We start from the raw sequence: 13,225 nt of genomic DNA on the forward strand, positions 1-13,225 counted from the left end.
ACTGCTCACGGCAATCCTAGAGAAAATCAACACAAATCCTGTTCACTACATTCCTGAATGAGGGTTGAATAATTAATGTTTGGCAGATGAGATGTGTATAATTCACTAAAGCTGTCGATAGCCCCAGTAAAACATCCCTCAGACTGCCTGTAAATGCTCACAGGTCCCATTAGATTATATGCAGTGTTCAGAGAAATGAAGTGCTACAGTAAACCCGGCCTATGTTTCTCAATCATTTCTATTGATGAGTGCTTCCTTGAATTCAGCCGGCGTTTGGGACTAATTGTCAACCGATACCTCAGCTCCACTCCAGCCATCGCCTAGCAGAGGTCACCGAGCCCCAAAGCCTGTTAGTCCATGCAGGGAATCATATGAAGCTTCATCAATACCACACAGAGGGCCGAGGCAGCTCTGTTACCAGATAGCATCGCTGTACCCTTTGATATTATTGACTCTGTGGTCTGTGTTTACTGAACTTATGCACTCTGCAACAGACTGGCTTTGCTCTTGTGGGGTTTATCGCTGCTATAAAGGTGCTATGGTTTTAAAGGAGGCCCGTGCCATATATGGTTTCACCGTGTGCAAAAAGTCACGTTGCAGCACATGCAATGTCAAACAGGGCAGATTAACCCAGTCGCTCCGTTTTGGCCTGTTTTTGATGCTTAATGCAGAGGAAAACTTGCAAGGTTGGCATTTTTTGCTTCACCCTAACCGCAACCCTAACCCTAAACCTCAGCCTAAGCCCTAACCCTCAAATTAACCCCAACCTAACCCAGACCCTAACCCTCACTGATGGAAATACAGACAAAAAGAGAGAGAACTGCGACAAAAGAAAATACTGAAAGACCACGGGAAGTCTAACATCAGAGCAAACTGTTCAAGTAGTCAGATATATGCTGAGTCATGTTAACATGACACGTGAAATCTGAATCTATGGCGTGTTAACGTTACGTTTTACAGACCGTTAGTATTAGGCTAAATCCTCTGGTCATGTTGGCGTGATCGGCCCCTACCCATGGTCCTGAACCTGAGTTAGATCATCTTCATCATCTTCATCTTCCACATGGTGGCTAATACAGAAAATTTAATGTTTCTTTTAGTTTTTATTAAACATGAATGTTCAGCTGTTTGTAATTTAAGGTCATGGGGTCAGCTATTAATCTATAAAGTAGAGCTGATGTTGACTAATTTTTCATGATTTAAAAACAACACAAAACATACCCCTGTTTTTTTACTATATAGTGTATGTTATATAGATCATATACTATATAGTGTATGCTATTTAGATCATATAATCTATAGTGTATATTATATAGATTATATACTCTTTTGTGTTATATAGATGTTTTACTAGACAGTGTATGTTATACAGATTGCATACTGTACAGTGTGTGTTGTATAGATTATATACTACAATGTGTTACCCATATAGATTATATACTATATACAGGTAGATCATATAATATATAGTGTATATTATATACATTGTATACGCTATATTGTGTTATATATATTATAAAGCATATGTTATATAAATTATATACTACATAGTGCTTGTTATATGATTATATACCACATAGTGTTTTGTGATATAGATTATATACCACATAGTGTTTGTGATATAGATTATATACCACATAGTGTTTGTTGTATAGATTATATCCTATATAGTGTATGTTATATAGAGTATGTACTACATACTGTTTGTTGTATACATTATACTGTATACCACATAGTGTTTGTGATATAGATTATATACCACTTAGTATTTGTTATACAGATTATAAACTACATAGTGTTTGCTTTATAGATTATATCCTATATAGTGTATGTTATACATTTTATATACTACATAGTGTATGTTATATACATTATATATTACATAGTGTTTGTTGTATAGATTATATACCACATAGTGTTTGTTATACAGATTATATACTACATAGTGTATGTTATATACATTATATACTACATAGTGTTTGTTGTATAGATTATATATTACATAGTGTTTGTTACATGGATTATATAATTACTACGGGTGCAGAAATACTGTAAAAATCAGCGTGTGTAAATCGACGTATCGCTGCATCTGTAAATGCGATTTAAGACCATGCAAAGCAAAAGTCATTTATCACCAGCATCCAGACACACTGCAGACTTCTGTGGCTGTCATTAGCATAATAGTGCATATCTTGTTGCACCAGTGAGTTAATGGTTGAAACCACTCCACAAGTGGAGGCTAGATAATAACGCGTCTCTGGCCTGCAGACTTTCCTCTGTGTTGCTGACACATTAGTCACAATAATCACTCAATGAACAGTAACAGATGACAACGTTGATGAAGTGCGTTCCTCATTTATCAGGCCGACAACACAAAAGGCCTTTCATTCCACCGCTTAATAAATGAAGTTTTTCGGGGGGGATGATTTGAAAGGTTGTATTTAACTTTTCACTTTTTACTTATTGTAGACGTTACTCTCGCTTTTTATTGAACCTTCATTTGGACGCCACGTACTCGTCAATAATTGGGGATTCTGTAAGAAGGCATGATAAACAAGACTGGTGAAAAAACTAGAGTTATGGAATGTAAGATGACTGGAGCGACAGAGCTGCTCTCCAGTAATGGAGGAATTTATATGCAAGGACAGACACATGTAGGCGTTCGCAGATCCATTATTGCCATCCAGGATTTACATTTCGCCTTACTTTGCTGTGTATTCAAAAGATGCTTCACTTGAACAAGCCGTTTATTTTGCGGAGGAGTGTGTGTGTGTGCGTGTGTGTGTGTGTGTTGAACATGACTAGCTCGGGTGTTGTCGATCAACCGTCTTCATCCCATGTAGGATTCAATAATAAAGCTCGGTGGGAGTGGAACCCAATTGTCATAATTGTGTTTTAATTCCTTTATAATCACCTGAAAATGAGAACTGTTTGTGTTTTCGTTGCTGCACAACGAGCCACACGTTTAGAGATTGATCAACATGCAAATAGCTCTAATTAATCAGCAGAGCTTAAATATCTTTAGCTAATTTAAGTGACTGGATTTAAAGTCAGTGCGTCTTTCATCCGTTTTATTCACATAAACAGGTGCAAAAAGACATCAAAATTCCAATTTATTTGATTTCACATTATGGTGGTAAAACTTCATTATAATGTTACAGCAATAGAAGGCGATTCTCTTTTTTTCAGGGTCATGGATGGACGTTTGAGCCTCGCTTCAAGCCACCCCCTTCTGACCCGGCGGCGGGCGGATATTCTGAATTCTTTTCTCATAAATGAGCACATCAGTCTTAGAGATTTTTTTTTTTTTTAAAAACTTCCATTGATTCATGTCTGCTGGTTAGAATCAAACCAAGTGAACAGTTTGTCATGAAATTCAAAAAATGGATTTCGAGTTGAGCAGCTTTTGGGGCAAAAAAAATAAAATAAAATGAAAATGAAACGTCCAAAAAAGACGCGTTGACCTTTTTGGGGAGCGCTCCCTAACTTTAATCACACGGCTTACATCCACCCGGAGAGGAGGATCCGATCAGACAAAAGAAGCGCACCCAACCCTCTCTCTCTCTAGTGTCTGTTCTATTTTTAGGAAATCCCTTTGGTATTTCTTTTCCACATCCAAGTGTTTGTATATATTTCCTGAGATTTGATATCCGAGAGGAAACTCAGACTTCCTCGTATCAGGTGAGCCGACTTTATTTGATTCTGCAGCCGTCTTAAGGTGCGATTTCTGCTTCTGCAGCCAGAGCTTAAAATACCCGTCCTATGTGCTACGAATGGAACTTTGTGATAATTGTGTTTGATTTCTCTTGCAGCAGCAGCATCTGTTGGTTTGCTAATGAGCGGTGGATGGTGATAGTATGGCTGAGTCGATTTCCACGCTGATTGTAATGTTAGAAATGCAGATGATGAGTGAGTGGAGAGTTTATCTGATGCTGAGCTTTAAATCCCAGATTGTTCTATCCGGATGTTTGTATGATCTAATGTGTGTGTGTGTGTGTGAACGCGTGTGCATGAGAGGATGTAAAGGATATAAAGTGACTTTGTTCTTTGTTTCTCAGATGAAAATCAAGAAAGAATCAATGCGACTGATAAATATTTATTAGTCTCATGTTAGTTTGATCTGTGGTAGTGTGGTTTTGTTAACCCTGTGTTGTCAAACACAGTGGTCCCCATCCCTCTGGGTCGTGGACCGGTACCGGGCCGTGGGTCAGTCGGTACGAGTCGGCATAGAAACAATCCAGAACTCACATCATTTCCATTGAATTTATTATCTGATTCTTTTAATAGAGTGGATTCTCTCCTCTGTGTATGAGTCACTCTTGTAGAGATGCTTGCCTCGGTCACATGACTACCTCCTTAAAGGGGCCACTCCGGCCGCCAACACAGAAAACATTACTGCTAAACTGAAACTCCCGAACTTAGCAGAATAAATTTGATAAACGTTGGATTCACGTTATTTATTTATTTATTTATTTTAAAAAACGTGTTTTTTTAAATTCTGGTCTTATTATTTTACCTTGTTGTATTTATCAGCCACACCTTAAAAGGACGGTCAGTGAAAATATTTTCTGACGTTAAATTGGTTTGTGATGCAAAAACGGTTGGGGAAAAGTGGTCCAACACAAACTGAGGGGGGAGAACACAGTGATCATGTAAAGGTTTCATGATGGGTGGGGCCATTTTTGAATGAGGACACGCAGTAGAACTGTTGGTATCGTCCAGCTGTGTCCTTTTGTTGATGCAAACTGAATGTGTTTGCGTGTCGGTGGAAGCTTTATGTCGTCAGTCGGAACCAATCAGCTTAAGAATACCAAAGCCAATCTCTGCAGCGGCGGCCTGGCGGCTAATCATTTCCGTCCCGCACTCCAGAAGCGTGCTGATGCATCATGGGGTGAGAAACCCAACTCCCTCCTCCCCCAGAGAGGCGCCGCTCCACGGTGTGAACTTATGGGTGAACGGCTGAGCGTGGAAATACGGCGCGCCGCGTCGTCTCTCGTGATTAGCGAGTCGATGTTTTGCAACAGAGTCTCTTCCACCTCCCTTTAATGAAACGGCGCCCTGCCTCCTAAAGCTGCTGATTGGTCGGAGCTGAATTTAAAACATGTTGGAACCAGGTCAGGTTTGACCTAATGAGATTTCAGTCTCGTCAGGAGTCCAGGTGCTGCTCTTGTTTTATTTTTTAAATCAATTACCTTTATCTCCACCACCATCGGCGATAACCTCCGCGGCGACCCCGAACCGTCCCGGCGACACCCCGATTCTGATCTGCTGCCGATCAGTCTGGCCTTTACGCAGCACTCCTCACGATTTAAAGAGAGATTAAGCGTCCCAAGCCGGCGGTGGCGTGCGTGTGTTTACGGCCACGCGTGTCCGGGTTCATTTGGCTATAAGATGCGAGTCTCTGAGCCGCTGTGCAGATAGTGAGTCAGCCTCAGAGGATTTCCAGCTGTCCCACGGGCCAAAGGAGCAGCTTTGCAGACAAATCTTTCATCCATAAGTCGTCCTGCCTCACAGCCGGGCATTTGTCTCAAGACCCAGTCTGTAAACAACCACAGGGTTTCTAAGTTGCACATTTTGCACATGTTGGAAGTTTCTCTGCCCCGGCGTCACCTGTCAGTTTGAGGAAGTGCTTTCTTTCACTGTTATAAATGAACACATGTCCCGGCTTTGGAGATCAAATTGAATGTAAGCGATGTTTTTCAAGCTATTCAGGGGCATTGGTGCAAAAAAAAAAAAAAAAATGGATGGATGGATGGATGCAGATTAAGAGGAGACAGGAAGGGTGAGAATTATCCGTTAGGAATCAAAAAGCGGGATCTGGAAGACTTTTTGATGGATTAGGGATGCATTCGTAACAACCTCAATTCCGGTGGTGGCGTGGTTAAAATGGCACGCCACCACTCTCATCCTACCCCCCCCATCCCCACCCCACCCCACCCCATTCGATGAACATCTGCAACCGCATTGCAGCTCAGCCGTAATTTGAGTCTTGGACAAAACAGCTTGATCCACTTTAGTCACACTTGAAATCAGGATTAGAGAAATCTCTTGGCAAGCAATCTGAGAGCAGTCAAATTAGGTCAGTCAAAATTCAGCAGGACTCCCCCCCCAAAAAAAAAACAAGACAACAACAACAAAAAAACAAAAAGGAGTAGCGAGATCACGCTGTCAGTTCCAGATGGATGGTCGATCGACGCTCCAGATACGCTCGGAATTCATCCTGAACTCCAAGTCCAACGCAATTCAAAAGCAAAAAAGCCTCTCCGGCTCAGAGCGAACTGCTCGCTGATGTAGAGAGTAGAGGGATAATTGTAATCAGGCCGCTGCCAGTTTTCATTACGCTCTCAGATTCGGGGCCTTTAATGCAGAAGTCGCACTCAAGCGTAACGGCGGAGAAGCAGTTTGTGGTGCAAACTCACCGCTCTTATTGTGGCGGGGTGGTGGTGGTGGTGGTGGTGGTGGGGGAGATCGACGGGGCTCAGATCACTGGACTCTTAATCTGTGCCTGCCTGTTGGACGTGATGTAGTCTCACACGGTGGGGATTAAAAAATAACACACACATCCACAAAAGGAGCCGTGGTGTTTTCTGTGCCATTTTCAAGGGTCACCGCAGGGGTTAATAGACTGTTTGAGGTGTCTGAGAACTGGATAAGTGAGGCAAGCCCTGTTATTTTTTTTCTCCACTCGCCTTGCTTTTAAGCTCAACCACCTGCAGGTAAAGATGCACTTTGAACCGACATGTTTTACGACTCACGGATGCACTTTGTTATTTTATTTTTTTTTGTCAGCTGAATAAATCAAACGTGTGACGGGCGGCGGGAGAGCGGCGGCGACCTTAAACAGTCAGATTTGCATGTTAAATACCGTCAAATCCGGCCTTTTTCAACCGCAGCCACATCTGGTCTGGAAGCATCTCCATGCATAAATCTTGTATATGACAAAACGCATAAACTGCATGTATAATGTATATCTGTGTGTGTGTGAGTATGTGTGTGTGTGTGTGTGTGTGTGTTCCAGAAATCTCAGCCAATAGGATTCTGAGTGATAAGCTCCCCTCCCCAGAGCTAAAGAGTGAGTCATCTCGCCCCCGTGTCATCCCTATCGACACTTACACGTGTGCGGCGCCGATCGGGGCCGGAGGCTTGCGTCCGATATCGTTCTCAAATCAGTGTTTTCTCGCTCCGACGCTCCTCCAAACATCTGGAATGTTCACACGAGGAAAGCAAAAGCAAATGCGTCTCAATTGACACCAAACCGGCGCAAACGTGTGTGCAAGAAGGGAGTGTTTGCATTGTGTGTGTGTGTGTGTGTGTGTGTGTGTGTTTGTGTGCGTTATCGATCACCATCAACGATCTGTGCATCAACAGCAATGACGGCTTTCCATTTTTATTCCATCTCTGCATGTTTGTAGAGTAAATATCCAACCAGAAATGGAATTACACCAATAATGTGTCCCTTTTTCTTTCTTTTTTTTGGGGGGGGGGGTGCTTGTGTGCAGCTGTTTGGAATGCACCATCATGAAAAGCTAATAAAAGGGTTCTGAATCGGGTGCCGAAGCTGCTCGGCCCATCTGCTCGTTCCCGCTTCGGAAAATGTGGCCCGAATGATTCTGCAGTTGAACCGTTTGAACCGTATGTACGAGTGTTTAAAAAAAAACAGAGACTTGTCATGTCTGAATTGTGTGCGTTTGGCGTCTCTTTCCCTTCCACAGACAGTTGCAATGGTCCCCTGGTTTCCACGCTGCCACACTCGTCCTTTCAGAGCTCGTCTCAGTCGTCAGTCAGTTACGCTGCTCACAACGCCAAGCTCAACAGAAGAGACGGTGAGTACGAGGGGACGCTCTTGAAATACACCCCGGATGTATGGGACGTTATCAGTGTCATTGTTACTGGTGGATTGAAATAAAGGACGTCAGATGGACTGATCGGTTTAAACCAATCAATCAGCACCAATACGTCATCTTCCAAACATCCGTCAACAGCCGAGCAGGAATTACTTCCTTCAAGGGAAACGATTGGCGTTAAAGACGAATCACCAACCCTCCGATTTAGTTCATTTAGTTTAGTTTAGTTCAGTTTCAGGTTTTCCAGATTAATTACTGTGAGTTTGAAGTTATTCTGATGAGAGCTGAGCTTCACGGCGAGTTCATCTTTAAATCAAGATATCTCACGCTCAATCAAGTCAGAAAAGTCACTGCTTAAGAGATCAGGGTGCTCTCTGACCAAAGCCAGATCCTAAAAAGGAAAGAATCTGATTGGTTTTCCAATCGAAACAGCAATCCTGATTGGTTGTAGACTTCCAAAAAGTTTTAGCTTTGGCTCGTACGACAGACGCTTCTTGCCCAACCACTTCCTGTCTGCACATGCGGGCTGGTTTTAACCCCAGCGGTCGGATGTTGATCCAACATATGGATGCTTCACGCATCTCCTCTCTCTTCCCTCCTCCAGGAGCAGGAGGCTGGTCGCCCATGGTGACCGACCAGGAACCCTGGCTGCAGGTGGACCTGAAAGAGCAGATGGAGGTGACGGCGGTGGCCACGCAGGGGCGCTTCGACAGCTGGGACTGGGTCAGCAGCTACCTGCTGCTCTACAGCGACACCGGCCGGGCCTGGAAACAGTACCGGCAGGAAGACGGCGTCGGGGTGAGTTCCATCGCCGCCGCGGAAGGCAGAAGCAATACCACGTTTTTTTTCGGATGGTGTTTGCCTGCGGCGCTTCCTCATGGGGCGTGGGCCATCTCTTCGTTTCGGATCGCATTCATAAATTATTCCTGTTGGGATGCTTTTATTGCAAATTCAACTGTTTCTCATCTCCCGAGCGAGCAGAGAGGAGAGGGGAGACGCTGGCGTGACAGTAAATGACAGCCGAACACGTAAACGCTCCGTCGCTGGGCTGAAATGAAACACGTGCACATAAATCAGGATAACGGCGTGTTGGGAATGGGGCTCCTGAAACCGGTTTGCTAGGAAAATTGACCTCCACTGGCGACCAGTCGTGGAGCACAGAGTCGTCAGTTGGATTTACTGTAGCTATAACACAAGCCTGAGCAATGCTAGGCTAGGTTAGCTGGATGCAAATGTTTGGCTTTAGATTTATACGCAACTTTCTTGCAGGGTTTTTCTGATCGGACTCCGAACATTAATATTTAGTATCAGTTACCTGAGATATCATCTGCTTCATGGCCCTCTCTCCATCGGCTGGACGGGTCGATGGAGCTGCAGGTCATCCTGAGATAACACCTCCTAGCAGGTGTGAGAAGTGGGTGGTGAGAAGGCAATTGTTAGGATGTGTGTGTGTGTGTGTGTGTGTGTGTTCTGTTCTCCACCCTATGTAATGTCACTGCTTGTTACGTCTGCCTGTACAAGAACTCAAGGTCTGAGAAAACAGCCGTGTGTTGGCACATGTCATTAATTCTTTATTGTGTTTGCCCCAGTTATGTCACCGGCTGTTCCGACATGTTAAATTGTTTTTCCGGGATCGTTTCTGCTTGGCAGTCCAATTAGAAGACGTAGAGTCGATGCAAATTGGGCTCTTTTTTATTTATTTATTTTTTTAAGGGTGTTAAAAGGTTGGTCGTGTCCAGTTTCAAGCTTTGCATTTAATAAGTTACCTGCCTCCGTCTTTTTAAAAATGCATGATCCACTGGAGGATACGACAGGTGAATTCTATTTCCATGCGTATAGTCAGAATCGTATTAATCCAAGGCTGAAGATAAACAGGAAGTCAGAATACGAGGGTTAAGGGTTACAGCAATCAGCTGTAAGGAATAAGCCAATCGCTATTCCTTCCTGTGTATCTTGGGATTGAAATATAGCAAGAGAAATGTAAATCTTTGTTTTGTGGACACTTGAAGGCCGCGGTGACTCAGTCTGTCGATGCCTCAGACCAGATATCCAATGCCAAAGATTTCCTGCACCATCTGCCCAAACTGTTGCATCATGTTTTTGACATTTCTTAAACACCAAAGAGATTAATTTTTCCCATCCAGACAAGCCACAAGACATTTTTTAATAATCGCCCAGAATTTGGTGCCAAAAATAGAGAACACACAGCCGCGCGGTTTCCAACAAATAACATGAAAAATCCAACGAGACGTTTCTTTTTTCTTTTTCTTTTTTTCGTGTGTGTGTGTGTGTGTGTGTGTGTGTGTGTTACGCCGTGATTGACTCGCTGAAACATCATGATAAACAGCCCACAGCTTCTTCCACGCGCTGTCACTCCACATAGTCGCTGTCTGGAGATGAAAAAAACAAAAAAGACGCTTCTGCGTGCTGAAAAGATGAGACATGATGTACAGTATAGATATTAGCAACACGACCTGCAGCGGTGAAGGGGCGGGGGGAAAAAAATGGGAAAATAATCGCATTTCAAATATTAAAATACATGCACTTCATTGATGTTCATGTTTAAGACATGTCAGAATGAATGGCAGCCAATTAGTCTGACGAATCTGGAGGACGGATGCTTTCAGTGGGGGGACCCCGTCGATGGTACCCCACACACACACACACACACACACACCCCACGTCCGTCTGGCATTTTAACAAGAGGAGCTCAAAGGTAACGGCTCAATGCCAGACGCCGGACTCGGGGGGGCTAATGAGGCGGCGGCAGCTGCTGCTGATAAAGCTAGCTCTCAGCCAAATTAGCTCCGTGGTTAAATTAACTCTTGGATTAACAGGGCAAAAAAGGATGGCGGCGCTTCTGGTTGTCTCCTGGACGGCGAGCTGTTGGGGCGTTAAATGCAGCGTCAACGTATTTCCAGGGAGGAAAGAATAATTCTGGTGCTAGAGAGTAAAAACCTCCACCAGGCCAACGCCGTGATGACGGGACTCATCGGTACCACCGTCAGTTGGACGGTCGCTCCACAAAGACACGATTTGGCCGGGTGGTTTCTTTGGACGTATTCCTTCAACTTATCGAACACGAAGTCGTCAATCCGCTCCACTGATGATCCGATCACAGTTTTACCTAAACGTTTAAAAAGTTTCCCTCTCCGTCTGCCAAACCTTTCTCCACCTCGGAATCGACGTTTCGGCTGCAGACGGTTTTCTCCTGAGAGGAAGACACTCGTCTACAAGCTGTTAATAACATCATTTGAATAAAAATGCATCTTTCTGTGGAGGGATTGCAGCGCTGGGACCGGATTGCCTTCATTATGGGTTGTTTTTTTTGTTTTTTTTTACTCACATGTGAAACTATCGCCTCATTACGGTGGGAATTTAACCACTGATTTGCCTGTTTGTTCTAACAGGCGTTTGTTTAAGCTCCAATTTGTGTTTTTCCTTCCACCGATTTTCTCCTGCAAATTAAATATCCTCTCGGGCTTCAATGTCTCCTGGTCGACGCTGACCTGCTATTATTAGCAATGCTAACACCCGAAAACTTGACCAAGTCACAATGTGAGCATTTCAAACACAAATATATATATTAAAATATGTCTTGGTGTCACTGATGCCAGAAAAGTGAAAGTCAGGGGAATTAATGAGGTATCTGCAGCGGTGGGATAGCCGGCGCTCCGACACTCTGGAATGAATGAAGAGGTAAATTAGCTCCCTGGAAAAAAAAATAGCTCTTTAATTGGCTATCCCAAATATCGACACTGCCTCTGGAATCCTCTACATGCCATAATAATGCTCAGCGACAGACCGGTGGGCTTCTGGAACCATCACAGCCTCCCAGAAGTCGCATTTAAATAAAGGTATAGCGAGCAAAATTATTCAACCGCCGTCTATCTATTAGCTATCAGCCGTTTGCACTCGCCGTTCCTCACGAGAACCATTTAAACGGCCCCCGTGCAACCCCGTATTTGTTTTCCACATTCAACAGAAAATGCTGCTCTTAATGACTGCTGCAGCCTCCGAATTATTCAGGCCCTGAATATCATCCCTCAGGAGCGCGCATTTGCAAATCAGATTTAAGAACTCTATGCCAGCCTGACTTCAGCAGCAGATTCCCAAAAAAGTTTTATTCTTGTGTGTGTGTGTGTAAGGGGCCGAATTTATTGACACGAGGTCGCCACGCCTGAACTCGGAGACGTTTCACGCCGCTGACTCCGCTGCTCTTTCGGCGGCCGGTCGCTCCATCCTTTCTGCCGAGAAAACGGCAAAAACATACACACAAAACACGGAAAGAGAACAAGTCCAACACGGACTGGTGGGTGAAACTCCATCCGGATCTAATTAACTCATTCCCGATGCGAGGATGCGGCTCCCAAAATGTCATTAAAATGTGTAGATTTGAGACGTTCTGATAGGAGACAAACAAATGATCAAAAACACAAACCTCCTCGGTGGAGTTAATAAAATACAGAACAGATAAAGGAGACGCACCTAATTAACTGTGTGTGGAAAAACAGCTTGGCTTTGGGAGATTAAGGTGGAAGAAGATGAGCTCACTGTTGTCATGGAATACCTGGTGACAGCCAGCATGCCGTTAGCAGCTAGCTCAGAGGGTTACCTTCATGTTACCTGGATACAACCCCCAAGATTAGACTCCACATATGTAGATCACACTTTTTTTCTTTTAAAGGGAATTATAAACCCCTTCGCTGGATTGGACCTGTTGATCCCGGTCAGTTCCGGAGATCTGGGATCGCTGGAGCATTTTCTACCCGTGGCAAGGTCGTCTCCTCAAAGCTTTTGTCTCTTTTCCGCGGGCTGTTTAACTGGCCGATGACCTTATTGTACACGCTGCATCATCCTCATCGCCGGCAGCGGGATTTATTCCCCGGTGAACTGATTAAAATAAACGTATGTGCCTGCGCCGTACGCGGCGGAAAGGAAAACCGACTCCAGGGAGCTCATCACTGGAGAGGAAGAGTAAAGAGTCTTAATGAATGAGGAGAAAAGACTGTTTCGTGGCGACTGAAACATAAATAGAAATAATGAAGTCACTGCGGGGTTACGACTGTTTATGTGGATAAGGACCAAGCTGGACCTCTGGAAAATCTTCTCCACCCTCAGGCCTTTATTATAGACTGATTCCATCCCCAACCCCCCCAAGCTGGAACACACAAGAGGTTCTGTTGCAACTTTTTCCCTAAGTGGGGAGAAAAAACAAACGTCATAGCTTTGCGAAGCCCCACTGGTGTGCTTGTTGTGGTATTGCTGTGGAATACTAATGAGCGATGCTGATGCGTCTGAGTTTTGTTAGCTAATGGATAGCTGGAATGACGGCACCGCAGCCGCAGTCGGAGTTAATTTGGTTCATTACATTTTCCAGA

At 44.1% G+C, this 13,225-nt stretch overlaps 1 protein-coding gene across 1 annotated transcript in view; it reads left to right on the forward strand.

Annotated features, from left to right (window-relative positions):
* The window catches only part of LOC137605326 (contactin-associated protein-like 5), a 73,257-nt gene that overhangs the window by 8,262 nt on the left and 51,770 nt on the right, over positions 1 to 13,225 (forward strand). Inside the window, exons 2-3 of the mRNA XM_068329904.1 lie at positions 7,713 to 7,823; positions 8,449 to 8,642. Of these exons, the coding sequence (XP_068186005.1) occupies positions 7,713 to 7,823; positions 8,449 to 8,642 (305 nt within the window). The remainder of the gene's footprint in view (positions 1 to 7,712; positions 7,824 to 8,448; positions 8,643 to 13,225) is intronic.

Source organism: Antennarius striatus, chromosome 12 (assembly GCF_040054535.1).
Source record: "Antennarius striatus isolate MH-2024 chromosome 12, ASM4005453v1, whole genome shotgun sequence".
Classification (NCBI taxonomy): domain Eukaryota; kingdom Metazoa; phylum Chordata; class Actinopteri; order Lophiiformes; family Antennariidae; genus Antennarius; species Antennarius striatus.